At 46.1% G+C, this 26404-nt stretch overlaps 3 protein-coding genes across 6 annotated transcripts; 1 reads left to right on the plus strand and 2 right to left on the minus strand.

Annotated features, from left to right (window-relative positions):
• Positions 1-2875: 2875 nt before the first annotated feature.
• Positions 2876-3665, minus strand: LOC106631270 (olfactory receptor 51A4-like). The gene is given in 6 exon segments (XM_055703101.1): positions 2876-2975; positions 2977-3176; positions 3178-3309; positions 3311-3427; positions 3430-3464; positions 3467-3665. Coding segments are annotated over 6 exon segments (783 nt in total).
• Positions 3666-12173: 8508 nt separating this feature from the next.
• Positions 12174-14870, minus strand: LOC129735333 (olfactory receptor 51Q1-like). Its single transcript, XM_055701623.1, is given in 4 exon segments — positions 12174-13843; positions 13846-14250; positions 14253-14415; positions 14853-14870. Coding segments are annotated over 4 exon segments (1101 nt in total). The 3' UTR covers positions 12174-13328.
• On the plus strand, positions 14550-25847 carry LOC102051087 (folate receptor gamma-like). Of its 4 annotated transcripts, XM_027807152.2 has the most exons (6): positions 14550-17040; positions 17875-17997; positions 22986-23158; positions 23791-23979; positions 24783-24918; positions 25168-25847. In XM_027807152.2, exons 3-6 carry the CDS (start codon positions 23009-23011, stop codon positions 25626-25628), a joined length of 936 nt encoding a protein of 311 aa, XP_027662953.1. In that variant the 5' UTR covers positions 14550-17040; positions 17875-17997; positions 22986-23008; the 3' UTR covers positions 25629-25847. The 4 variants fall into 4 exon arrangements, with proteins under 4 accessions (XP_027662953.1, XP_027662952.1, XP_055559073.1 ...); XM_027807151.2 differs by lacking the exon at positions 22986-23158; XM_055703098.1 differs by lacking the exons at positions 14550-17040; positions 17875-17997 and adding an exon at positions 21654-21826.
• Positions 25848-26404: the final 557 nt, after the last annotated feature.

A 26404-nucleotide genomic window follows, 5' to 3' on the forward strand; every position in this document is an offset into this window, starting at 1 on the left:
ACTAGTCACCATACCCACATTCCTGGGCAGATATATACAATCACAATCGATGTCCATTGTCCCCATTTCACACTATTTCTCCATATCACACCCTGTGCCAGGATTGCACAGTTTTCCTACCACCAGCCATGCTCCGCCTTAGACAATTGCTTCTGACTTTGCTTTAAAATTCAGTGGCTGTCGTGCCTCCCTGGCACACGGTCATTCCCTGAGATCATGTACTCTGTGGGGTGTTGATCTTCCACTCTGCTTTGCTCTGCACAGCTTCATGGATCACCCTTTCATATTGGTGCAATGCAGTCATCAGCAAACAGCCTTGTCGCCCTGGATGCTGTGCAAGCCTTCCTTGCTTTGCAGGAACGGTAGCCTGCTGTCATGCAACATGTGGTGAGAATGAGCGAGGAAAGAGGTAGGGCAGGTACTGACAGAAACAGCATATTGCATAAAATCAGTGTTAGTCCCAGCTTGTCACCTGCCTCATATGCTTTTGGGTTCTACAGAATGAAAGCACAACAAATAACAGCAACTGGAGCTGGAGGGGCTGGATTCCTGGGTCCTTTGCCAAGCTTTTGCACCAGATTGCGAACTTTGGTAAATTCCTTTGCTGGATTTCAATATATGAGTCTACAAAATACATTTTTAATTAAATTTATTACTTAATTGGGAGTCAGTATCTCAAGCACACTTCCCCGATGTGTATGGGAGTGATGTTGTAAAACACTTTGGGGTCCAGAGAAATAAAGTGCTTTAGGGAAACTCGGGGTTTTTTTCTGTTATGAACTGTGCTCCCTACCTCTTCCCCTATTTTCACTCGCAGGGAAGGGAGCCCAGACAAACTGAGATATCATCCCACTATTGTGGCTCTCAATCAAACCAGCTTGCAGCCTGCCTCATTCCTTCTGCTGGGCATGCATCTGCACTCCCAGCTCTCCATCCCTTTCTGCCTGATGGAGTGCTGGGTGGGTGGAAAGGAGAAGGTGGAGCAGTGGGTCACAGGGCCAGGAGAAGCAGCTGCAGCAGAGTGTATTGGGAGGGGAAAGTGGGAAGCCAGTGCTCGGGACCAGCAGGTATCCCTGGGTAGCCTAGATTTCCCAAAGACATTTTTGAAGCTCTGCTGGGATGGGGAAGGGAAGGGGACAGACCCCACTTTAGTCTGGAAGTCTCTCCCAGATATGGACTAGAAAATCCTTCATTTCACCATCCCCATCAGAAGCAGATGCAAGAAACTCCCCAGTTGCCATCAGCATGGTAATGAGAAATCTCACAATCCTAAAACAGCAGGATTGGTCAAGTAAGTCAGGGCCATGTGATGAGTAGCAGAGAACTCAGGGTGATAAAACAACTCTCTGAAATTCATAGATCTTTGAAATTCAGACAGAGAACTCCATGTATTAATCCACTTCTGCCTTCAATGTCTAACCTGAAGTGAATGAAAGTGCCCATGAGCAACCAGAGCCCAAGGAATTCCTCTTTGCCTTGAAGGCACGTGATTAGTAGACTGCTAATGCTCTCCAAGGATGGGTCTTGACCATGTATGTCTTGTCCTTACCTTACTATCTCTGTCCCACAAAGCTGTGCATCAGCTTATTCTTTCAGGGTCTTGAGGAAAAAAAATGTGAAGTATGGTTCAGCCTTCCCACGGCACATGCCAGCAGATGGCAGACGCCTTTGCTCAGAAAGGTGCCTGGAGGCTCACACCATCACATAATGGGTATAAAATGCTGGTGGAATGGGACATCTGAGTGCCAGACAGTGAAATGAACTTCTCCCTTCTCCAAATCCTGTTTGTTTGTTTGTTTACACAGAAATACAAATACAGGGTAAATTCATTCATTAATCATGCATGCATTGCTAAGTAAAGAAGACCCCCAGTTCTTAATTTGCCAAAATACCAAAATTTTGTAGGTATTTGACATGGTTTGGCATGCCCTAGAAACACCAGCCTCATGATGCAGATATATACCTTTACTTTTGTGCATGAAACCCCAGGCAGGCCTATGGCAAACCCATCCTCATGGTGGGTCTCACAGCTTATCCAGTCTGTTTGAGATGATTCATCCAGCAGGAATCCCACCTCAGGGATCTCCCTTGTCAGCTCCTCTGCAGACCAACAGACCTGGTTCTTAAAACTGCCTCTTTCGTGATTCTCTTCCGCTGGTTAATCTTTAACTCTCCTTTGTACCCCCTGAGAATAACTGTTCTTACCGATAATCCCTTTCCAATCCTTACGATGGCTGTGTTCCCTAATTAACTGATACGAATAGCTGATATTGCTAGCATAATATTGGTGAATACATCCAGTACTCTGCTGCAACATTTTAAACTTTATTGAAGCATTTATTCCTTCCTTTTTTATTCAACCAAAGAAAGCAGAGAGAACATCATTCTCCGTTAGACATTATTGTAAGAGGAAAATCAATAGGCAAATTTATGCTTGGTTGAAATATTTATGCAGTTACATCACTCAGAATTATTGCTTTACCTATTAAATTGTTCTTATCTCAACCTTGAGTTTTACATTCCGTTCCGATCCTCCTTCCCACCCCTCTGGGTCGGGGGGAGAGAGCAAGCGTCTGCGTGGTACTGGGTTGCTGGCTGGGGTTAAACCACAACAATGCATTTCTTCTAATTAATAACATTTTGTGTATGCAATGCAAGAAGCTGCATCTGACCATAAAAATGGCACATCTTTCAACTGGAATTTTGTTGCCCAGGTCTTAGCAGTTATTCAAGGTGGCACCAGGTGATGAGTTTGCCCTTAAACTTTGAACATCATTCTCATTGCCTTTCTGAGCTGTGTGACTCCACTGCTGCCTGCAAGGCCTTACCCACCCACCCGTGCAATCACGGTCAGACCCCTCAGCTTCAATGCAGCTCACACCTTGACTATGGAGTCACACCTGGCTTCTTGCAGCTTGCTGGTGGTCCGGGTACAGATCCATTTGGTTTTCACACTGTACACAATCAGGTCATCATGGTGGGACCAGCAAGCAGATGTTGGCCATGAGGATGTGAACAGTGGGAGAAGAGTTTTTCCCAAACTGGTGAATCACAGACAGACTGATTAGTGCGATGTTGAAGATTAGGACAGCATGGATGTGAAAGATACAAGTGTTCAAGGTCCTGGACCGCTCCTTCTTGGATGCAATACTCAAGACAATCTTAAGGATCATGATTGTACAACAGAACATGTAACAGTGAGTCTAAAGCCATTGAGGAAAGAGCAAACACTTAAGCCATAAATGCTGCTATCTCATATATGTCACACAAATGTGACTGAGCCACACTGATGATATCCTGGTATAGACAAGAAAGAGTGCAAGAGGCCACTGACCCAGCAATATTGCAGCATCTTTGGGAGAAAGGAGACCGGGAACACCAGAAGTACCACCTGAATAGTCAACCCCACACCAGTCTTGATGCCATGGAGATTGTCAGAAGGGATGTATGCCTCAGGGGCTGTAGGTCACAACAGACATGTCAAAAGCCACAGCCACAAGCGCAACAGATTTGATGGTGGAGAAGGTGTGGATGAAATACATGTAGTTGAGGTATGCATCAAAGTGGACAACTTGGTAATAAAACCCACATAGCCCAGGCTCCAGCACCCGCAGCCTGTCACTGCCTGTTGTTCTGGGAGACCCAGACTGGAGTTGCCCAGACATGGTCTCACCTGTGCTGAACTGTTGGGGAACCACTGCCCTGCACAGCCTGCATGCCCCAGCACCCCCAAAGGTCCTCTGGTGATGTTGGGGTAACTTGTACTCACTAGGACCTCAGGTCTTTTTCTACAGATGTTCTGTCTGGCCAGACAGACCTCATCTAGAATAAAAGCACCAATTAAAATGAAATTAAAAAAAAACACCTGTGGGACAAATCTATTTAGACCCAAGGCCACCTGTGGCAGCAGCACACGATGTCCTTTACTTGTGCTAATTACCATTTATAATAACAACTGACTATTACAACTCAGCTGAATACTTGAACTCTGTGGGATTTAATTTCTACATTTCACAGTCCTTGAATCATTCTGATTTACCTAAGATTATCAGCCCACAACCATTTCTGTTTACAACCCTACTAGCTCAGCCATCAATGAGCTTTGATGCCCACTTACAGCTTTGGGAGCTGGGATCAGCATACATCATAGCTAGCAATCTTCTCATGGAAATACCTCCCCCTCTCCAGCTGGGAGTCCCTCTGTCCCACATAGTAAAGCAATTCTTTTTCCTGGAATTTCCCATGGAACAACAACCAAAAAAAGTCTCCTTCCAGGCTGGATTGTCAATCAACTTTGAAAGCCTTTTTGTCTGAAGCGTGATAACCATCCTTACCAGAGAGACAGACACACAATTAACCATTCATAAAACACCTAGCATTTCCAGTACCACTCACAAAGTTAATACAGATGCTGTGTTTCTCACTTTATACCTGACAGAGTTGAAATCTAAATACTTAAGAGTTCAGTTTCTCTTAAAATCCACCAGAAGGTAAAAATGGAAAAGCTCAGGAACTGAGTCAGTGATCAGATCTCATCTCTTGTAGAGCAATCGCACGTGTCTCACAGGGAAAGCTGCTCTGGGTGCATCCCAGAGCGATGTCCCTCCTCTCAGCATCACAACACCCGTGACTGCTGTGCAGTTTATAAACACCACTGTCACCTCTCCGCTGTTTCCTGCTATCCATCCCCAGTTTTCCCATCCTGAATGCAAATTATATTGGTGGGGGGTTTTTGCAGACCATTCCTTCAATTTTTCAGAATTACCCTGGGCATTAATCTTTCTTTTTTTCTGCACTTCCAGAGAAGCTGTATTTCCTTTACTTTGCTACCCAGGCTAATACAAGTTCCAGGATGCTCATTCAGATTCTCCCTTCATCTTTCTTTGCAGTAGCACAAATGGGATTTGGAACTTCCCCATAATGGTTCAAGCTCAGCAATATTCTCTGGGTCATTTATGAAAATAAGAATGCTAATTCATCTCAGAAATTAAGAGACATATTCTTTTCCTCTATGTACAAACTGTGCTATTCTTCCACACAAGAGAAATTATCTGATTGACATGATTTGTATTTGACAATATTGTAAAAGTTTCTGCTGGTCTCCTTATTTGCCAAAACCCATGATTTGATTGTTCATTTATGTATACATTTTCTAGTGATTGTGACTAAATTTTACCCTAGAGTCTGAATACAAGAGCACAAACATCTCAGGGAGTCCCTAACAGGTGAACTGCTGGCAGCTGGGAGGGTTTTTGGGAAGCATCATGGAGCTTGGTGGTATAAGGACCTGCACCCTGTCCCCAGGGCAAGCGGTGCAGCCCAGACAACTTGAGGCAGTTAAATTGTGCATGGTTCAAAGACAGTGACCCCCACCAGCCCCTCTGGCCAGGACAGACCCTGCAGTTTGCTTGTGCAGACTTTGCCTGTGCTCGGCACCTTCCTATACTTTCCTTGTGCTGATACTGGAGCGTTCAGACCTCCTTTTCTCCCAATTTTAAAGATATTTTTTTTCCTCCACCTTTTTGCAAGCTCCTGCTCTTTCCTCCTTCTACCACCATGGTATCTGAACAGCAGTGATGATGTAAAATTGCTTGCTTTAGTAATACTTGAGGCTGAGATGAGATCAGTCACCAACCTCACTATATTACCGTGAAATAGAAATGGGACCATCACCTTTAACAGAGTTTCTCTAGATTCACACTGATTTTGCTGAAGAATATCAGGGTCTAAATCTGAATAAGGAAGGACAGGCTATGTATGCCACTTCAGGTCCCACCATGCTCAAATGGCAGAGTGTGCTCCAAACTCTTAGAGTAATTGGAAAAAGTTTCAAGAGCAAGATACTAGTTTTCTTTTGTTAACTAAGAGCAAAGTGAAGAACCTGAAAGATAAAACCCATCAATAGAGTGATTTTTAAGCAAACACCAGACAGATGCCTGGATAAATGTTTTCTTACACGAGTAATGCTGTAGCCAGCACAGCAGAAACAAAGCTTTCTGCTTGTCATGATATTTGCATAGCACTTAAAATCCCTGAAATGCATTTCATATGAGAGTTGTATGGACTCCTGAGGGAGGATTTACCGTGGAGCCCAGTGATCCCTGTAAAGATGTTCTCAGCTGGGAGTCTCACCTGGTGTTTATGGCTTTAAACTGCAGATCATCTTTAACATTGCACAAGCAGTGAAACCCTCTGTGGGTTTATTCAGTCTAGAACAGTCTTTGCCTGTTTCAACTTTGGTACTTAATTTCTTTTCAACCTCACTGATTGCAAAAGACGAAAATGGATGAATCCACTGCACAGCAGACTGTCAGTCTGACTGACAGTCTGCTCCAGATGACAGAGGGTGTGGCAAGGCAAGCCAGGTGCTCACCTTGTTTAAACAGAAGAACAATCTTATACGAATTATAAGGTGCTGTCCCTGTTCTTCAAAAGAAGAGCATTGTTATACACTTACACATCTTCCTGAGGCAAACTTCCCACATTAAGAGCAGCAATGACACTGATAAATCCAAGGAGCGCAGATTTCAGATCTTCCAAGCATATACATACATGGAAATACATCATAGCAGACCACCAGCTACAATTCTATTCTCTGTGGTATTTACAGATACAGCCCTTCTGCTGGACCTTCAATCACCACCACAGGGGCCAGGTTCCACCTTCAGAGCCATGGATATAAACTATCTGGCCACTATATTTGTGGCTCACAGCAAGCAAACTGCTCCTGCCTGCACCTCAGGAGGTTGCTTTGCTGCATGCACAAGCTCTCCTCACCATGCCACCTCCATCCCCTGGGGTGGATACCCACCAGCCCCCTCCTTGTGCCTTTTGGGGACACCAGCAATGCATGGCAGGTGGCAGATGCTGTGGTCTCTGAACATTCACTTCCTGAGTTAAGATCAAAGCAATCTTTAAGTCTAAGTACAGGTTGAGAAGAAAAATGCTGCGATGAGAAGCTGGGTCTGTTGCTCCCTTCCTGCCCCACGGCGGGCTGTCAGCACCCCACGGGCTGTACACTTCACCTCAGAGAGGCCCCCAAGCTGGTCCCACAACGGTCCCACCCTCCCAAGGTGCAGCAGGCAGCTGAACCCCATCACGACATACAGTGTTAACAGCCAAAGTGACCAAGATGGGACAGAGTACATCTTAAGTTGCCTAAATGGGAGAGGGACAGACACAGAGCCACAAGCTATGCCTGGGAAGGACCCAGAGATTGCAGATCCACCTGCCAGGCTTTGTCCACTTGCTGCAGCATCTGCATGGGGATTTGCACAGCTGTCCTGTGGGCCAACAAGGTGTCTGGTATGGGAGATTGAGGGCATTGATCACACAGCTCCATTGCTGGAGGACCCTCCCCACAGTTTGGTGGCACTGAAAGGACACAGAGGATCAAAGCTGCTGCTCTCATCATGCTTCTCAACCTCCTGCTTTGCCAGTCTGACACTCACCTCTGCCATGTCGTGCTGACAGTTCGCGTGGGGAGCAGCACCAGTGTGACCACAGCATCCCCTGCATCTGTGTCTCTGTCTTCTAGCAGCCTGCACTGGGAGGAGGAAAGGTGGAGAACCCGGTGCTGCACACATCCCCAGGGAGGTGGATGGGTCCCTTCCAACTTGAGATATTCTATGATTCTATGAGTCTTGCACCACAGGACACATCCCCAGGCTATGCTCATCCCTGCCATCCTTTGCTGACACTCAGGGGCAGTGAGGCAGGTGGACATGCTCCTTTTTGTGCATGTTAGGGTGTGGAGAGAATGTGAGGCAGAACCAGTCCAGGGAAGAAGGAATTTTTCTGCCATTGCATTTCAGCAGGCAATTGCCTTGTGCTCAAAGCAAATGGAAAACCTCCATCTCCGGTGACTGACAGGCAGGGACATCCACTGCAGTGATTCTGTGCACGGCACCATGGCCATGCCGGTGTCTGCAAACTCAGCGTGTTCAGAGCAGAGAAGGAGCCTGGCCACACATGAGTTACAGCCACCAAAGGGGCTGCACAGTCACATCCCAGTGCCGGTGCAGCTCACTTGGACACCATGTTGAGCCAGGCTCTCAGGGTGGGTGGTTGCTGATTTAGGTAGCTGCTGCACTGGGTTTTTCCTACAGCTCCTGCCTTGGGAATTGTTATTAAAGACACAGAATCCCCCCTGCACTGTCAACACATATCTGTCCCCAAGACCATGATCCTACTGTTGGTCTCTGCCAACAGCCCCTCACACCACCAAGGATGAATAGCAAAAGCTTTCCTAGGTTGGGGCTGGGACCACTGGGACACAGTGTGGGACCATGGCAGGGCTCCTTGGCCCGCTCCTGGGATGTGGTTGAGGATCACAGAACAGCTGTGTCCTCTGGAGCCTCTCACACGTGTGCACCAAGCTCTGGAGGATGGAGAGCCCAGTACTGCCCAGAGCTCCCTGGCAGCAGTGGGGGACACACATCTGCCCCACAGCCCCAACAGCAGCTAAAGATAGGAAAACATAGGAAACCCCACCTTATCTCAGAGCTGGATTTCAAGGCAACCACCATAAAAATGCAGACTCCTGATTCTATGGATGCTAAAAACAGGCATGAAACAGGAAAGTGAGATATGTGCCATAAATCTCAGAGCTGTTCTTCTTAGGCTATATTTAACTGTGAAGATTGCTACCTTTCAGACTGGAAGAACAGCTTGTGAGTTTGGTAGATTTTTATAGTTTTTCTGACTGTAAGTTCATCTAATAAAAGACAGTACCTCTCACCACAAATTATATTTGTCTGTCGTATTTGCAGCTACATGCTTACAGAAGCTATGTATTTATAATGATGCTTTTATAGCTACAACAAACACTGCCTCTGCTAGCCCTACCCTTGGAGTTTCTGCAGCCATCCTGCTCATAGCTTCCCAAAGGCCCCAGAGTCTTTCTCGGGGACCTCTGTCCCACAGTTTGCTTTGCACTTGCTGGTGCAAAACGCTTTGGTTGACATGAGGGATAAAGCATGTTGACTGATGCTCAGGAAGGGGTCAGATGTGTTTCACATTCATTTCAGTTAAGGACCATTAGGGAGGGGCAGAATATGTGTTTTTTATTCCCCAGATTCCTCCTGGCTTGGGGTGTGTGGCCTTCTTGTGAAACAGGATTGGAGACCTGAGCAAGAGTGGAAACAGACTGGGAGGAGATGAGGTTTAAAATCTTGGTTTCAGTTCTGCCCTAAGATGCATTTTGCTTTAAAATTTTGTGCTGAAAAATACTATTAATCAGTATAGAGGCTTTGTTTGGGGCATGTGTTTTCTAAAATGGCTAAAAATGTCTAACATAATGATTTAGAAGTATTAAAAAAAGTATTGGTGGAAAAAGACAGTATGGCTGAAGGATAAGAGCTGGGGATTGCAATCAGGGCATATGTGGGCATGTGTGATTGTGAGAGCATTTTCAGCAGACAGTGATGCTTTGTCCCTCATGATTTTATCTGGGAGAATAATTTTTCAATAAAGCTTAATGAAAAATCCATTTATTATTCAAAACATACTGCTGTTTCAGCGTGGTTTTAATAAGTGAACAAAGTATAGCAATCAGGTATTTCTCCTCAAATGTGAGCTAGGGCACAAGGTACCACATAGCAGTGATGCACTGACCTTCTCCTCCATGCTCTTGGCTCCACCAAGGATGATAGTTTCTGTCTCTGCTCTGTACCAAAGAACACAGACTGGGACAACAGGGACCCTCTGAGTCTTGGCAGGGTGTCAAAGACAGATGAGAGGTTCTTTGTCCTGGTGGGGTTACAGCTATTTCAAGGAAAGAAGAAATATAAATCTGTGTGTGGGCATCAGTGACCTCCCCGTTGAGTTCCCACCAGCTGGGCAAAGGAGTGATGAAGCATGATCATTGATTCAGGGATTGCACGAGAAAATCAAGACCACCTTAAATCTGAAATTTTCTCCAGGATGAGATGCAAGATGCAGGGGTGATACAGAAAGTGCTTTACACAGCCCTGAACCACCATCATCGTGGGACAGGCAGAATGGAGCAAGCCACCCTCAGGAGCACTGTCCAACATACAGATTTCCCTTGTGCTTTGAGCCTTCGTGTGCTAAACAGAGCAGGTCTGGTGTCCATTTGCATGTAAGAAGACCTTTTTATGTTGCCTGCTGGCAAATCTGAAATGGCTTTAGGATTTACCTTTCAAGGCAAAACAAGGTGCCGTGACTACAACTCACTGATGGAATAAGTGACCACAGGTGGTGGTGAACACTGCCTGTGAAAATGTTTCACCCAGAGCCTTCCTAAAAGGTCTCCATGACACAAAATAGTTTGTGTGGAGCACAGAGTCTTTGGGGGAAACATTAGAGCTGAGGTAACAGATGACATCAGACCCATCATCTCAGCTGTCTTTAAAAGCTGTGTCCTGCAGGTCAGAAAGAAAAAGCATATCTAATACAGAAGAAAAAAAAAAAAAAACAGGAAGAGGGGAGGTTGCTGAAAAAAACTTGCCCTGGGAACCCTCCCAGCCCCTCCATTCACAGAGCTTTTCTGAACTTGGAGAAACCATTCTTTTGAAGCTCAAAGTGGACGAATTATTGATAGGGAAAGTTTCCTGACTGCATTGACTGAATTCTAGAGACATTGATAGTGTTCTGCAGCAGCTATGAAACACATATGATAAATACAGTTGTCTCTTTTACTCAGTAATTCACTATTTCTACAAGCCTTTTCTTGTGGTTTAACCCTGGTGGGCAACTCAGCCCCACAGAGCCACCCTGGTGGGATGGGGAGAGAAATGAAAAGGTAAATGTGTCCCCTCCCCACTGCTTGTGCACCCCAAGACTACTGTCGCATGTTGGTCTGAGACCGAAGCATGGTTCAGTTTGTATTCTTGGGAACAGGAGTAAGACTCAAAATGGAGTCAAGAGCCAAGGAACTTTATTTGCCCAACAATAAAACTGTGAATGCAAAGGGAGAGAGAGTGAGAGATAAAGAGAGAAAGGAAGGAAAGAAAGAAGGGAAAAAACAAAGGAAAGAGTTCACAGCAATAGCTACCACCCCGGAGCTGCAGTGTCCCAACAGTCCGATTTGTTTCCAAGTCTGGCAGGTGAACATTCTGTTCCAATGTTAGTTGGTTCCGTTTTTTATAGAGTTGTTACAAGCTGTTCTGCTTAACCACACCTTCCACCCAGCAATGGTGTACGTGTCCAACATCATCAGGTGGTCCTCAGGAACCTCCAGGCACCTTGATCCCCCTGATCCCAGGTCTGGGCGCATGCACAGGAGTTTGGTTAAGTTTTGCAGGATCAGCCTCCCCCATTGCTCCATGGCATCAGTTGGTTTCCTCCTTTAACAATGTATAGATAAATCTCTGTGGTGGCAGTGGTGTTATCTTCCTGCCTTAACAATGTATAGATAGATCATTCACTGTGGTGATGGCAAGAGTTTCCTGCCATAGCAATGTTGAGACAACACATCAGCTGTGGCAATGGTGGATCTCACTGGCGCAGTCTCTTACAACTACTTGCTGGTGTGGTGGCGTCGGAAGCAAAAAAGGCCATGAGGCTGTGCAAGCACTGCTCAGCAATAGTGAAAACATCCCTGTGTTATCAACATTTTTTTCCTCACAAGTCCAAAACATAGCTCCATACATGCTACTATGAGGAAAGTTAGTTCTATCCCAGCCAAAACCACTACGCCTTTCCTTCTTATTTCTATGTAAAAAAAAAAAGATCATAGGTAGACGTTGTTTTGACATGCAGTACAATTTCCAGAAATACCTTATCAATGGGATAAGTGCTTGGGTCCTTGCTGTAAAACAAGCAGTAACACAAAATGCCATATCACATTGCTGTCCTTCAAACAACCACCCTCCTCCTGCCCCGTTCTTTGCCTGTCTTTCCCTCCTGGACCACCGCAGTCTTCCACTGAAATGCCTCAATGACCATCTCAATGTTCTCCACAATACTCTCAACATTGTCCTCCGCCCTTTCTCAACCACCTCAGCTTTTTTCTTCCTTTCACTAATCTCTCCAAAAAGATACCTACTTACCAGCCCAAGCCCACAAAGAGCTTTTTGTTGCCTTAAGTATATGCTTTTAACTCACGACATGTTGCCTAGTATGAGTAGAAACCTTTCCTTCTGGGGTGCCCAGTTCCTTTGCTTGCAGCACTCTTGGGAGTTTCTAACACTTGTTTCTCTTTCCAGCTCTCTCAGCAGGCTAAAGAATTAAGAACTGGATTTTCCCAAGTGATAGAGCTGTCTTTGAACCACAGACATAGAATAATTATTTCATTCATTGGATAACACATGGCTGATCCATACAAATCAAGATACAGACATGCCAACAAAGTGGCACCCAAGTCCATCACTGATATTTATTTATATGAGATTTTGCAATTGAAAGTGTAGTTTTTTTCTTGCTATTTAACATTTTTTTTCTTATTTGCATCTCAATCACGTAGCCCAGGAAGAGAAGCAATTAGTAGCAGTAGTATTTAGTATCTATACCTTTGCTATACACTGAAGCACAGATCAGATACTTCAATATAATATTAGAGGTGTGGAACAAAAAGAAAATCCCTGTTACCAAGATCTTCAAATATAAGGACAGAAGAACACAAAGAAATGAGGGGAGGAAATGAACAATAAACAGCATGGGTCATCATGAGAGGCTACGGGAGCTGTTAAGTATCACTGTACAATACGAGGCAAACGAGACTATATTGAAAATTACAGATTTCATTAACAGAATCAGATGGAAAAGAGAAAGGGTTGAGATTATTTAAATTTTTATTTTCATGTTGCTCTTCTTATCAAAATCATCCCAATCTGCAGCAAAAACACAAGACAAATATCAAATAATCATCCATGGCTATTATAATGTCACTGAAATTGGCTTGTGACTGATTGTGCAGCCTTTAGATGGAACAGAGCTTATTCAGGTACTCAGGGTGAAAAAAACATGAAGTCAGAGGACAGGCATAACTGCAAGAAATCATGGGCTATAAAAGGCTCTCACAGTCAGCATCAATCTGTAGACCAGAGAAAACTCCTGGCTGACCATCATCAGGGGCATGGGGACAGACCAAGTGTCAGTCGTGATCCACTCCACATGCTGAGGTTTCTGATTAGTTTGTTTTAATGTATGGATAAGAATACTAACTGTTAATACATTAATTGGATAGATGCCCCACATGATGCAAAGCAGATGCACTTTCCAAAAGAGGAACTGGCATCCGAATCGTTATGGTGAGTGTTTCCCAGAGCCGTGATCTTTGCCAGAAGCATCTCTCATGTGCCTTCAGGTAACTCCCTCTTGAAACGAGGATCCTGAGGACACACCCTTGCAGATGTGTTTAGTTTTTATGATGTAGATGATGGGGTACAGCATGGGAAGGACTGGCATGTGGATGTTTGTGGATAACTGGCTAGCTGAAAAAGGCCACATAGACATAGTCCAGCTGGCTGGACAAAAATGCACATGGCTCTCAGCTGATCTGAAGTAAAGCAAAAATACACTAGGAAGATCACGGAGGGAAAAGAATGTTGCAGGTGGGAACAGATAACTACAGAAGAGAAACTAGGGGCGGGCTTGGTATTTAGGCAACTAACCAATAATGAGCTTAACTTTTGTAATATGTATGAGTTAATTATAAGAAGGCATAAAAGGTGACTGTAAGAGACAATAAACGAAGTCTGCTGATCACTCATACTGAGTGACTGTGTCTTCCCTCCGTCACGACAGATGTTGGCCATGAAGACATGAATGAGAGGGCTGGCCATAGGCTGGCCATACCGGTGAACCATGGACAAGTCAACCATGGGGATGTACAGGCTCAGGGCTGCCAGGATAAGAGACACGCAGCTGCTCAAAGCTTGAGATGCTCCCTCTGGGACACAATGCTCAGAATGGCCCTGGCAATCAGTACCTATGACATGAAGGTGAGGATGACGTCAAATGTCAGAAAGAGAATGGCTACAGCAAAGTCACACCAGTTATTGAATGTGATGTCTGCACAGCTGCTTGATGACACAGCAGGTGATGGCAGCCCTGCTGAGAGGCATCTGCACAGGGCAGGCAGCCCAGTCCTGCCTATTCTGGCACTGGTGAGGATGGAGGAGTATCTCAGCGGGTAGTAGATGGGCACATAACAATGAAAGGGCATGGCCAGAAGCACCGAGGACTCCAAGAATAAGAAGGAATGAACAAAATAAAACTGAGCAAAACAGCCTCCAAACCCAATTTCCCTGTAGTTGACCCAGAAAACTCTCACCACGGTTGATGGTGCAGAGACAAAACCAAATCAGTGATGGCCAGTGTGGACAGGTAACAGTACACAAGCTCGTGGGGGCTCAGATCAGTCCTGATTACAAAGAGGATTTTGCAGTTCCCCATAAGTGATGCAGTGTAAATGCAAGTGAAAGGGATGGAGAGCCAGACGCAGGAAACCTACACAAACACACACATACCCCTGCCCACCCCCCTCCCCACCCCCCTCCCCACCCCCCCCACCCCCCCAACACCCACCCACCCCCCTCCCCGCATGCCCACCAGGGTGAACAGCACGAGAGGAATGAGAGAAACTGGTTCTGCTGCAACACAACATGAGCTGAAGCACAGAAAGGCAAAGTAATCCTGTAATCAGTGAACCAAAGAAAAAAACATGAACTAGATATGATCCAATATCATAAATCTGCCAAATCTAAGCAAACAGATTTATGTTATGCACTCTGGCTCTCTCAGGGTGCTGCAATACAAGCTCTTATTTAAATGAGAGTTTGATGGCACAGAAATATACCATTAAACATGTAAACATTGCATTTTGTTACGGCAAGAATAAATACCACATACCTATGAGCCCAATAACTTCTTAATTTACCTGTTACTGTGAGAAATATCAACATGTAATGTCACTGTCATTATAGTATCATTAAGGAAAAGTGAGGAGAGTTTGCACTGGTTCCCCAGGTAAGTAATGACTAACGAAATGTACTAGGTGAAGCAAAGACATTTGCATCAATTTTATGTGCGCCCGTGGCATTTCAGGGCTTCTGCTTTATGGAGTTGAGAGACCTTGCATCACTGATATGTTTTCTTACTCCAGAAATAAGCAGGAGCCTCTCTTTATGTGATGAATTTGGCAGCGCTGCTGAGCTGTCTAGACTGCCCTGTCTGCGGGAGGAGATGTGGTTTCATGCCAGATGGCTCTCCTCTCTCTCCTCTCTTCCCACACAACACATGCTCCAATGCTTTCGTTTCAAGGAGTCCAGCTCAGCTGAGGAACCACATCTTCAGGTGCCACTACCCCTTGCTTACCTAAACACAGCCAGGGAATATCCTTCAAGCCTGCACAGCGATTGCCTGTGCTTTACAGCAGACTCTTGGAGAAACAGCTTACAGGAGAGCTGTATTGTTTTTATAAGTATATAGTGCATCCAACACCGAGACAGTGCAGAAATGCTGTATGTTAATTTTATCTATGGAGAATTCCCTAAGTACCTGTCAAGTGCACAGGACTTCTAATCTGAATACCTTTTAAAGAGCAGTAAAGCATAATGGGACATAGCAATATAAATCTGAATAATTCATACTAGACACCAGGGTCTGATTTTATGCTGAGCAGGTAAAACTGACTTAAGAGAGAATTTGCCATTGTGGTCGGGAAGCCAGTTCCTGAAAACAGAGCTTGCTTTGAGGTAACAGGGGAAGAAAGATAAGAAGCTTCAGCTGCTGAAGGAAGAAAGGTTTGGTAGCTCAATGAAAATGGGGAGCACATTTTTAGTTGAGATTTTGCATTTTCCCATGCGTGTTACCAATGTACTAACACAAGGCTCCTGCCCTGGGTCCCTTACCTGAGTTGAAGTCTGAGCTTGCTCTCAGTACCCAAGAAGTGCTGCAGAGCACAACAGCAGGCTGCAAAGCAGGGCCAGGGTTTGCAAGCTGAGCTTTTTCTTTCGCTCCCTGCTCAGCAGCTCCACGGTTAATGATCAGAAGGATTTAAAGAAAAAAACCCCAAACTGAATGCTGATAGTGTTTAGGACTGGAATCAGCAACAGGGAGCACTCCTGATTTTGCTGCATGAACCTGGTGTTTGCTCAGACATCCCGTGCTTCTGGTTCCTTCATCTCAAAAGGAGCACAGGTAATTTGTAGGACAAGGCCTCAAGGACAAGAGTCCAAGTACTGATAGCCTGATGAATAGAGACTTGTTAGAACTTGTAGGGCACAAGCCCTGGGAACAAAGGAGCAAGCTAACTGCAGGCCCCTGAGCCGTTACAGTTGAGGAGGCAACCAGACGGACAGAGAAACAAGTAGCCAGATAAGGGAACGGATGGCGCCAATATGTAATTAAGAAAGCCGCGTAGAAAGAAACCCCCTAATTTTGGAATAGAAACTGTTGCTATGTCAAGGTAAACTAGTAAGTTCCTATTGTTCTAACGGTGTGCCTTAAATATCAACCAATCAGTGTTTTTTACGCTGAAGATTTAACCAATCAGTGTGTAATATGTAGAAGGTAGAAACGTATATAATTGTAAGAAAATCACTAATAAATGGACAACTTGCTTGCATCAAGCGGCATCCCGTCTCTTCATTCGCCGCAGTAATTGGGATGTCCCACACTCTGGTTCGCTTACCAGTGATCCTGGGCACGTGTGGCAGGGGCAAGCATGTCTGAATTCAGCTGGTTGGTTTCTTCCCAGTTCCCTCAATTATTTACTTCCAAATAGAAACAGACCATAACAGAAAGAGAAAACAGCATGCTAGCTATCGCACTCGGTCAGAGCAGAGCAGATACCAGGAGGACCCTTCAAATTCTTTGGCCGATGACAGGTTGACACTAGCTTCAGCTTCTTTCTGACCCTATGCTTCCCTTTCTTGATCAAAATCACCCATTTTTCCACTATCTGTTCCAGACAACAGTGACTTCATCAGCCAAGACCCAAGGGACCATGGGCAGCAAGAACAGCCCTCTCGCCTTGGATGCTGACCCACAAGACAGCACTGATGTTGGTGGAGATGAGATAAACATATGTTGCTGCTCCTGTGGAAGGAAGGGTGTCCAAGAAGTTTTCATGTATGTCCTTGCTTATGTAGTTTAATAATTGCAATATTGTATCATCATGCATGAAGGAACTTTGCACTGATATTACCTTGGCAGTTTGTCTGGCAGAAGGTTGCTTTTTTGGCAGACATGACAGCAAAAAATTGCTGCAGGTCTGGCCTTGGTAGAAGACATACGAGACTATGGAATACCAGGCTGAATGCATAGCAGTTACTCACCAATACTAAAACTGTTTGAAGCTAGAAGAAGCAGAGAGTAATACCTCTTTTACAGAGAAGTTTCTGAAACTTGTTTTCACAATCAGTTATGACAGAGGACATCAGGGAGTTTAAAAGTTGATTATACAAATTAATGAGCAATGGGTCCATAAACATGTATTCTAGTGATCAGTCAGGGACCTCTATTATCACTAGTAAAGCAGTAATGGAAGTTGGGGCACAATGAGGGGAATAAACTGTAGAAACTGGCCAAAGTCATGTACCCTCCCTACTCAGATCCCAGCAAACTTCCCTGGGGAGACTTGCAATTCATTAAGTGCTCTGCAAGGAAGAAGCAGGACTGTTGCAACGGGCTGTCGCAGACAACCCCCTCAGAAGGGACACGAAGCAATGGCCTTGGTCTGCCCCCCAGGTGTGCCCACTGGGGAAGTGCTGACCTGCCACAGCACAAACATTGATGGTACACAGGGCGTTGGGGGTGAAGCTGTCTCTGAGCAGAGGAAATGCAGCAGAGCTGAGAGCAGTGTAAGAACAGAGATAAAATGAGGAGTTACATACTTCATCGCTTATGTTCAGGGATGATCTTGGGGAACTACAATCTCACTTGCCTGATTTAATCTCACTTCAGTGTTACAGCATATTCCCACGCAGCGAGGAAGCTTGTTCCACGGTTGGCTTGTGTGATACACTGGACAAGCACTGGGCCAAGATACAGCAGCAAACCTCCTGCCATTCCTTGATGCGCATCCAGGTAACATCACCATGCTAACACAAATCTGCTACAGAAGAGTCAAAATACATTTAGCAGTTGGGTGAACTCAGGAGTTTTCTTCAGCTTCTCTTCTGAACTGCCTTCCCCCTGCATTTCCCCAGCACACCCATGTGCACGTGGTTTATTTTCCCAGCCTGTGTGTTCAGAGGCCAATTTCCATCTTATTTTGTGGCTCCCAAAGACATTCTGCTCTTACCATGGGTCTGAGGCAACATGTCTGTACCCTCTGTGGGACACCCCTGAGGCTTTTGAGACATTTCATTGTCAGGTAGGAACTTTAATTTTTAAGAAAGATCACTCTGTGGCTCTGTCTTCATTCATATATCTCTTGCTATCATTTTTCCCTTTTTTTTTTACTCCTTCCTTGCTTTCTGTTCTTAGGTTTTTGGTTTTTCTTGCCTCAGATGTAACTTACTTCTATATGTATAGCCTCTTCATTCAGGGGTATTAAAGTACTTTATCAAAAAGAGGCAGTTTCTCTTCCTAACCTTCCAGCAAGCAAAGCATGTGTGTTACCCTGTAAAATAAATGATCGGCTTTCTTGTTGCAGAGCAGCAGCAGAACAAATTAGGTTCTGCAGTCTCTCTATCTGTATCTGCCATCCCTCCACCAGCACCTCCTCATCCTGAAGTACCTGAGTGCCCAGCATCCTTTTGAACAGCAAAGATAACTCCTTTCCTCATCTAAGCTATCCACCTAGACAGACCTATATTGCTTATTCTCCACGAGCAAAGATAGCAACGTCCCCTGACCTGAACAGTTCATCAAACTGCCCTGGTGTGCAGGGACCCAGAAAACTTCTTGTTCCCTGTTACAAGACCAAAGTGATCCAGGAGTTGTGCCATTTAATCTCCAATCTCAGTTTTAACAACCATCCTCAAAATTCTAAAATTTTTTTTACACAGCAAAGATTTTGATGGATGGAGCAATCAAGTATTTGAAATGAAAAGTCTGAAGCAACAATATCTGTCCGATGTAAAGTATATCACCTTTTTCCCTTTCAACGTGCATCAAAAAATCCCCTGTTTATACTCACTTTTAAAGTGCATTTTAACCAGTTTTTCTGGGGAAAGGAAGAAAACATTAGATGTTCTCTCAGGGACCCTGCAATTATCTCTGCTCTTCTTGTAGCCAAGCGCTGATTCACTCCTGGAGGACTCCAGGACTGAGATGCAGCTCCAGAATGAGATGGTTAAGTATTCTGTGGAGGTATTTCCTTGTGCTGGTGGTGGGTGTCTCTCTGCAAGGGTCCCCATGTGCATGGGGTGTCCCAGACCCTGGCAGCCAGTGGTGACCCAGAGCTCAGTTTGGTTGCCCCCTGCTTGTGCTGAGTCCCATTCAAGGTGTCCTCAGCATCCACCTGGCTGTGCAGCTGTGACACAGGTCCTGCATGCTGACCCTGTAGCTCAGTACCACACATGGTCAGTGCTGGCCACAGACTTTGTACTGAGTTTACAAGGTCTCAGGACTGAGGCGTGCCAGCTTTGCTCTCTTTGAACTTGTCTTGACCTGCCTGGAGCTTTTTTTTTAACAGATTCAGCAGTAATGGCTATTTTTATTCTGACTACGGCTATGGCTTTTTTGCTTATTGTTGTACAGTGCAACCATAGTTTCAGTTTTATGCAGCTATCAGCAAAAAGTAACTATTGTGTGCTGGACGAGATATTTGTTACTTAAACATAATGCTGTAGTGCTGAAAAATACATGTCTGGCAGGATGGCAGGGGCCTTGAGAGGTAGGGACATGGGATGCGGCACAGGAGTGCAAGCACGAGGTGATAAGAGATGGGATGGGGCACAGGCTGGTACTGAAGACCTCATAGCTATAAAAAAACCTTAGGAACGGTGAGTTGAAGAAATGCAAGCTTGGAGCTGGACAAAAATAGTTTGGGGGTGACAGCAGCAGATCACCCAATCGGACCCCAGCGAAGAAGCATCCAAACCCTGGAGAACAGGTTGCACAAGGCAAATCAGCTGCATGGAGCAAATGAGGATGCACTCAGCTACATACCCATCCCATTAAGTACAAGGATATGGGCAGGACTACAGTGAGAGGGAGAGAGTTGCCCCATTTTCTGTGCTGTTATGTGTACAAGTACTCCCTACAAGGACAAGGTCTATACATTCACACGGGACACTTTAAAAGGCTTTCTGGAGAGATCGAGGGATCTGCACAGCTATGCACATGGTACCTTCATGGGAAAAGTCTGCAGAAAATGTGATAAAGGTTTGAATCCACAGGCACGTGGATAAGTATGCCATATGGGGAAGGGTCGGTATGGATCTTCTAATGTGTAGACAGGACTCCCTAACATACCGCATATCCTTGAAGGGCTGGAAAGGATTAGGGCTGAGGCTGATCCAGGTGGATTCCCAAGGGCTCTGAGCAAGGTCCCCACAGAAGGTCATCAAGCAAGAAGCCATGGAATGAGAGTAAAGTTCTGCACACCACTGAATAACTGAATCATAAAATAAAGGTGCATGGCTATCCTTTACAGTGAACCCCTACAGAAATTTGTACTGGGATTTCTGTTTTTCCACAATTTTTTTTTCTGGGAAAGGGAGGGAAAACAGCAAGGCAACCAAGTTTCTGATGATACAGAATTACTCCAGGGACAGGAGAACCAGCTGCAAAAATTTGCAAGGACCCTAATAAGACTGAGTCACTGAACAAAACCCCAACAGATTAATAAAAAAAAAGAAAAAGTGAGATAAACATACAGTGATGCACTTGGGGAAAAAAGGGAACACTTCAGATAGGAAATGGCAGGCTGGTAGCTGACAATTATCTCTCAGGAGCAAGCTGCCACAGTTATGATAATGTTACAACAACATAGTTCAGTGATCAGCAGTTCCAAAACCAAACTAGATATTAGAAATTCCTAGGCAAGGACCAAAAAACAAGGTCAGGACAGTGTTGCGCATCTGAAATACTTCTGCAGCCCTGATGCCTCAGGGAGCAGAACACCTGTCATGGGACAAGAGTGAGCAGACCATGGCTTCTGTTGGAAAGAGGTGACAGAAGAGGTGGCAAAGGCTCAGAGATGTGTGGGGGAAGATCTGCTCATTGTCACTTCCAATAGGAGAGGTAGAATAATGAGAAGTTAAAACAGCATGCATCTAGTTCAGAACAAATACAAAGAGGTAATTATTCATGCAACGTGTCATTAGACTGTGGAAATCACTAAAGCAGTGTCTCTTAAAGTGCTCATGCATTAAATTTAGGATGATGAGCTCCTTAGACAAGTGGGTTCATCACCAAAACATCAGTGATGTGACTGAAGAGCAAAACAGCCCCAAAACCTGTGCTGTTCCAGGAGGAAGACTCTGCCCCTTTGCTGAGGGTGAGGGCTTTGCAAGGAGTCTTGAGAGCAAACCTTAGCTTTTATCTCCAATCCCACCCACCCACCAAACTTTTATCTCCTCAGTTTTTTGCAACAAGATCCCCTCATCAACTAGCATTTTTGTGTGTGTGTGTGTGTTGGGAGTTATTATTCTTCCTTCTGAGACAAGAGCACTTACTGCATGTCGTTTTTATGTGACGAGCATTAGCACTTCTCTAGTTATTCTCAGTGCATGGCAGAATCCTGCATCTCTCCCTCTTTGGCTTTTTTTGTCTGATGCAATGATGCAAATCAAAACTGCCTGGTGTAAGGCAAGCAGAGGAAAAGGGGCTTGTTATGAATGGCCAAGGTCGATAAAAGAGACCCGCTTTTTGAAAAAAACATGAGATTGTTTCCCAGGGAACAGGGTGTTGCTTACGAAAGAGGCTGGAGAGGCTGATTGTCACCAAACCAAATGCTTCTAAGGTAACAGCTGCTGGAGAAGTTAAACCTCATTAAACGTATTAGAAGGGACTTTCAAGTGCCAGCACCTGTTAGGTTAGAAGGCTTTCCTATTAAAGCTGACCCCAGGAAGCTGCTGTGTTGAGTGTTTTCAAGGTCTAGCAGAGGCTCTCTGGGCTGGTAAGGTTGATAGGTTGAGGTTTTTCAGTTTTATGGTTGGTTTGGTTTTTTTTTTAATGTTGGTTATATAGTTGAAGTTATGATGCAAGTTAGTTACTTCTTAGTCCTCAGATTTATGTGTCTGCTTCTTTAGTTCTGTATTTGTTTTCTGTGTTGTTTTATACTGATTTAATGTTGTGTTTTTTCTTGCTCCTGTGTTTTGCAAAATAGTTTTTAAAAAGCAATTCTTTTTGACCCTTGTGCTGTATTGACAAGGAATGGAAGGGAGCACTGTGGCGTGTGATGTTTGGGGTTTTTTTGGTGGGGGTGGATGCTTGGGGGTTTTTTTTTGTGTTTTTATTTTGGTTTTGTGGTTTGGTGGGTGGGTGTTTTTTTTGTAGTAAATTACTTTAAAGCTCCTATCATCTAGGGGAGGCTAAGGCATGACAGTGTGAAGTGTCTCTCATTTGGAGACTTCAGGTGTGGGTCTCTGAAGGCCCAGATGCAGACAAACCAAAGAAAATGCCTTCCTCTCTTAACATACTCCTGAAAACAAGGTGGGCCTCCTGCAGCTCATAACCTGCATAGCATGTCAGTGTGCTAGTGCATCTAATTACCTCCTCTGAACTACTAACTAAAGAGATCCCTCAAGTGTAACGTCTGGTTGCAGAAGATTTGGGACCTGAAAGCTCCATGCTAAAACAGCAGGGTGGCTTAATGCAAAAGAACCCAAATTAGAATGGGTCTCACAGCATCCCCTTTCTGACTGGGACTGTTTGCGATGAACTGTTGAGCAGCCCAGGCACTAAAAGAACCATTTGTCTTTGCATCACTGTCCAGAGGATGATGTGTAGCTGACCTTGCAGCCTTGCTTAGCAGGGCTGCACTTGCATGCACTTGTGTCCTAGGGCTGTGAATTGCTGATGGGATGCTGATGTGTCCTCAGGAGTGCCTGACCCCCACAGCACCTCATTTACTGCTGCTTGTCACAAAATCTCTCCCATGCTGTTCCCTTTCTGTACAGCTCCATCACCTCCCAGCTCCCCAATGGCTGTGAGAATAGGAGTGGGGCAGGTGCTGCTCATGCTGTTGGCTGCCTGCACAGTGATGCCTACGAAAGACCCATTGCTGAGCATCTGTATGGATGCCAAACACCACAAAACTAAGCCTGGCCCAGAAGGGATGCTCTATGGCCAGGTATGACTCCTGCTGATGTGTTAGGTGGGGTTGTCTGGGTCCCCTGTGCCTACCTCCCCAGATAATGTGGGCTGGTTTGGGCTTGGCAGCCATTTGCCTGAGGAAGAAAGCCTCTGTTGGGTATGAGACCTGTTTGCTCCTCTTCTTCTAGTAGGTGGCTAGGGCAGATGCAGTAGTAAGGATTTCTGTCAGTCCACTGTTACCCCTTTAACCAAGAGACTTCCCCTTACCAAAGTCTAGGTACCCCAGATCAGAACAAGGTGAAGGATGGCAAGGGAAGACCCTTAGCTGCTCCCTCTCTGTGTTACAGCCTCCTCCTGCTAACTGAGGAGCTCTGCCCCAGGTCCTCAGTAGAGATGGAGCTAAGAGTGAGCCAGGGTGCAAGAGAAGGGAGTTTGTTTCCATTCCTCAGTCTGGCACTAATTACTGGTGAGGATCTGACCTCTTCTTTCACCTTGCTGCAGCCCTGAACCCTTCAGTCCAAAGTGCCCAAGGGTTTGCTGGAGGAGAGAAAATCCTCTTGCAGCAGGTTTCTTGCTGTAGGTTATGCAGGGAGCTGGCACCTGCAGCATCCTCTGACTTCCTTGAGCTGGTGTGTGCCCCCCTGACCAGCCTGTCTTTTTGCTCTGTAGTGTGCTCCCTGGAAGGACAATGCCTGCTGCACAGCCAACACTAGTTCAGAAGCCCACAAGGACCAATCCAACCTGTACAAATTCAACTGGAACCATTGTGGCCTGATGCCATCTAAGTGCAAGCGCCACTTCATCCAGGACACATGCTTGTATGAGTGCTCACCCAACCTGGGGCCCTGGATTGACCAGGTAGGATCAGACCTGCTGTGATGAAGACAGTAGGACTTGTGCTGGCTACATAATATGTTATATGCTGGTCCCCCATATAACATACCCCTGGCACTGATGGGAGAGTGCTTTCCAGGGAGAGTAAACTTTCCTACAGGGTGGAAAGATTCATAGCATGGTTTAGAAGGGACCTTCAAGACCAGCCAGTCCCACCCCCTGCCCCGGGCAGGGCCCCCTCCCCCCAGCCCAGGCTGCTCCCAGCCCCATCCAGCCTGGCCTTGAGCCCTGCCAGGGATGGGGCACCCACAGCTGCTCTGGGCAGCCTGGGCCAGCGCCTCGCCGCCCTCACGGGGAAGGGTTTCTTCCTCATGTCCAACCTAAATCTCCCCTCTCTCAGCTTCAAGCCATTCCCCCCTGTCCCACCACTCCCTGCCCTTGCCCAAAGCCCCTCCCCAGCTTTCCTGTCGGCCCCTCCAGGCACTGGCAGCTGCTCTAAGGTCTCCCCGCAGCCTTCTCCTCCCCAGGCTGCACAGCCCCAGCTCTCCCAGCCTGTCCCCACAGCAGAGGGGCTCCAGCCCTCTGACCAGCTCCGTGGCCTCCTCTGGAATTGCTCCAACAGGTCCATGTCCTTATGGGGGGGGGGGAGGGGCCAAGCTCGATGCAGCTTTGCAGGTGAGGACTTGCAATGGGCTTTGCTAGACTCTACTTGCGTAATCAGCTCTGGAGCCCAATGGGAGGGATGGAGTGGAATCTGGGATGTGGCAGATCCTGCCCTTTAACTTTCCAGGGCCGTTACCAGTGTACATGGTCCTGTTCTCTTGCAGGTTGACAGCAGCTGGCGTCGGGAGAGGATTCTTCATGTGCCACTCTGCAAAGAGGACTGTGAGGAGTGGTGGAAGGATTGCAAGGACTATGTCACATGCAAAGAGAACTGGCACAAGGGCTGGAACTGGGCAACAGGTTGGTGGGCTGTGTGGAGTAAGCCTCTCTTCTCCCCTGGCAGTGTCACTACTGCCCGCCTAGTGGCTGGAGCTAAGACCACTAATTCCTCATGCCTGTCTGTGGGGTTGGCAATTAGAAGGTGGCCAAGCCACTGTCCATCTGCTAAGATGCAGCAATGGGCTGTGGGCAGGTTGTCTGCTCTTCCCAGGTGAAAGGACATGAGTGAAGTGTGCTAGCTCGTGTTTTCTTTTGTGGTGCTGTCTTCAGGAACAAACCGCTGTCCTTGGGGCTCCATTTGCAGACCCTTCAGCCATGTCTTTCCCCAGCCGAAAGACCTGTGTGAGAAAATCTGGTCCAACTCCTACAAATACACCACAGAGCGCCGGGGCAGTGGACGCTGTATCCAGATGTGGTTTGACCCTGCCCAGGGAAACCCCAACGTGGTTGTGGCAAAGTACTATGCTTGGAAAAAGAGAACCTCCCCTGCTTGGATGGAAGATGAGACTCCTGAAACTGACAAAGCTTTGTGTGTTCTGCCATGGCCTCTCCTGACCTTGCTGCCTCTGATCCTTCTGGTACTCCTTGAGAGAGCTGTTGGTCCCATGGATGCAGGGTTCTGTGACTGCTCCCTGAAGGGACATGGCTTGAACTGCTCCAGGTGCCCTACAAGAAGAGCTGGCATAGATAACTTGGGTCTGTCTGTTCACACTGGTCACACCCTCCAGTAAGTGCTTTTAGCTGCTGCTGAAGGCAGTTGTTTCCTTGACATCCTAGGAAGGGAAATACTCTTTCTTATGGTGTAAGAGCTCTTTTGCATCTGTTCCCACCCTGTGACTGTGCTGGGTTGGAAGTGCTTGTTCAAGGTCCTTGGCTGAGCTCTGATGTTTGGTCCTTCAGGCTGCTCTGACTATCTGAACGGTGGGAATGGTAATAAAATATTCCTTTGAATCATACTTGCTGTACTGAAGTGAAGTACTAGTGGGGAGGTGGAAGCGCTCTGGGGGTGGAACAAGGTTGCTGGTCTGGATTGGGAGGTGGTGGGTGTGGGATCTGTAAACGTGGGAGTCCGGGGAGTAGGAAAGATGTAGCTTCCTGGGTAGATGTACATACAGATTTCCTGTCCTGACCAAAATGCGTCCATGTACAGGGAAGTCACCCTGATACTCAGACAGAGACTTTGGAAGTGTGGTCCTGAAACTGCTAAAAATTAGCTCTGCAATTCAAGGCTCAATCTGTCAAATATCATGCTCCAGTCATGACTCTGCTGCCGTTACTGCTGCTACATCTTCAGGCTGGGAATTTCCTCTTTTCCACACAGCTCTTCGGGACCGTGATTTTTTTTATACAGGGTAAGGCAAATTGCCAACGCTATCCAGTGCCTTGGTCCAGGGTATGAGGAGCCCAGACTCCTCTCAGTCCAAGAGCACAGCAGTATTCCCCCCACTGTCCTGTCAGTTCTTGTTGTGTCACAGGATGCTTCCAAGCTGGCTGTAGGTTTCTTCTC

Source organism: Falco cherrug, chromosome 2 (genome assembly GCF_023634085.1).
Source record: "Falco cherrug isolate bFalChe1 chromosome 2, bFalChe1.pri, whole genome shotgun sequence".
NCBI classification, from domain to species: domain Eukaryota; kingdom Metazoa; phylum Chordata; class Aves; order Falconiformes; family Falconidae; genus Falco; species Falco cherrug.

Excerpts from the sequence above, each read along its gene's own strand:
- LOC102051087 (XM_027807151.2), top strand. The coding sequence starts at position 16,996 with ATGTTGCTGCTCCTGTGGAAGGAAGGGTGTCCAAGAAGTTTTCAT. Across the intron at positions 17,998-23,790 it reads ATTCCTTGATGCGCATCCAG|TGTGCTCCCTGGAAGGACAA; the intron begins GTAACATCACCA and ends TTTGCTCTGTAG. Across the intron at positions 24,919-25,167 it reads GGGCTGGAACTGGGCAACAG|GAACAAACCGCTGTCCTTGG; the intron begins GTTGGTGGGCTG and ends TGCTGTCTTCAG.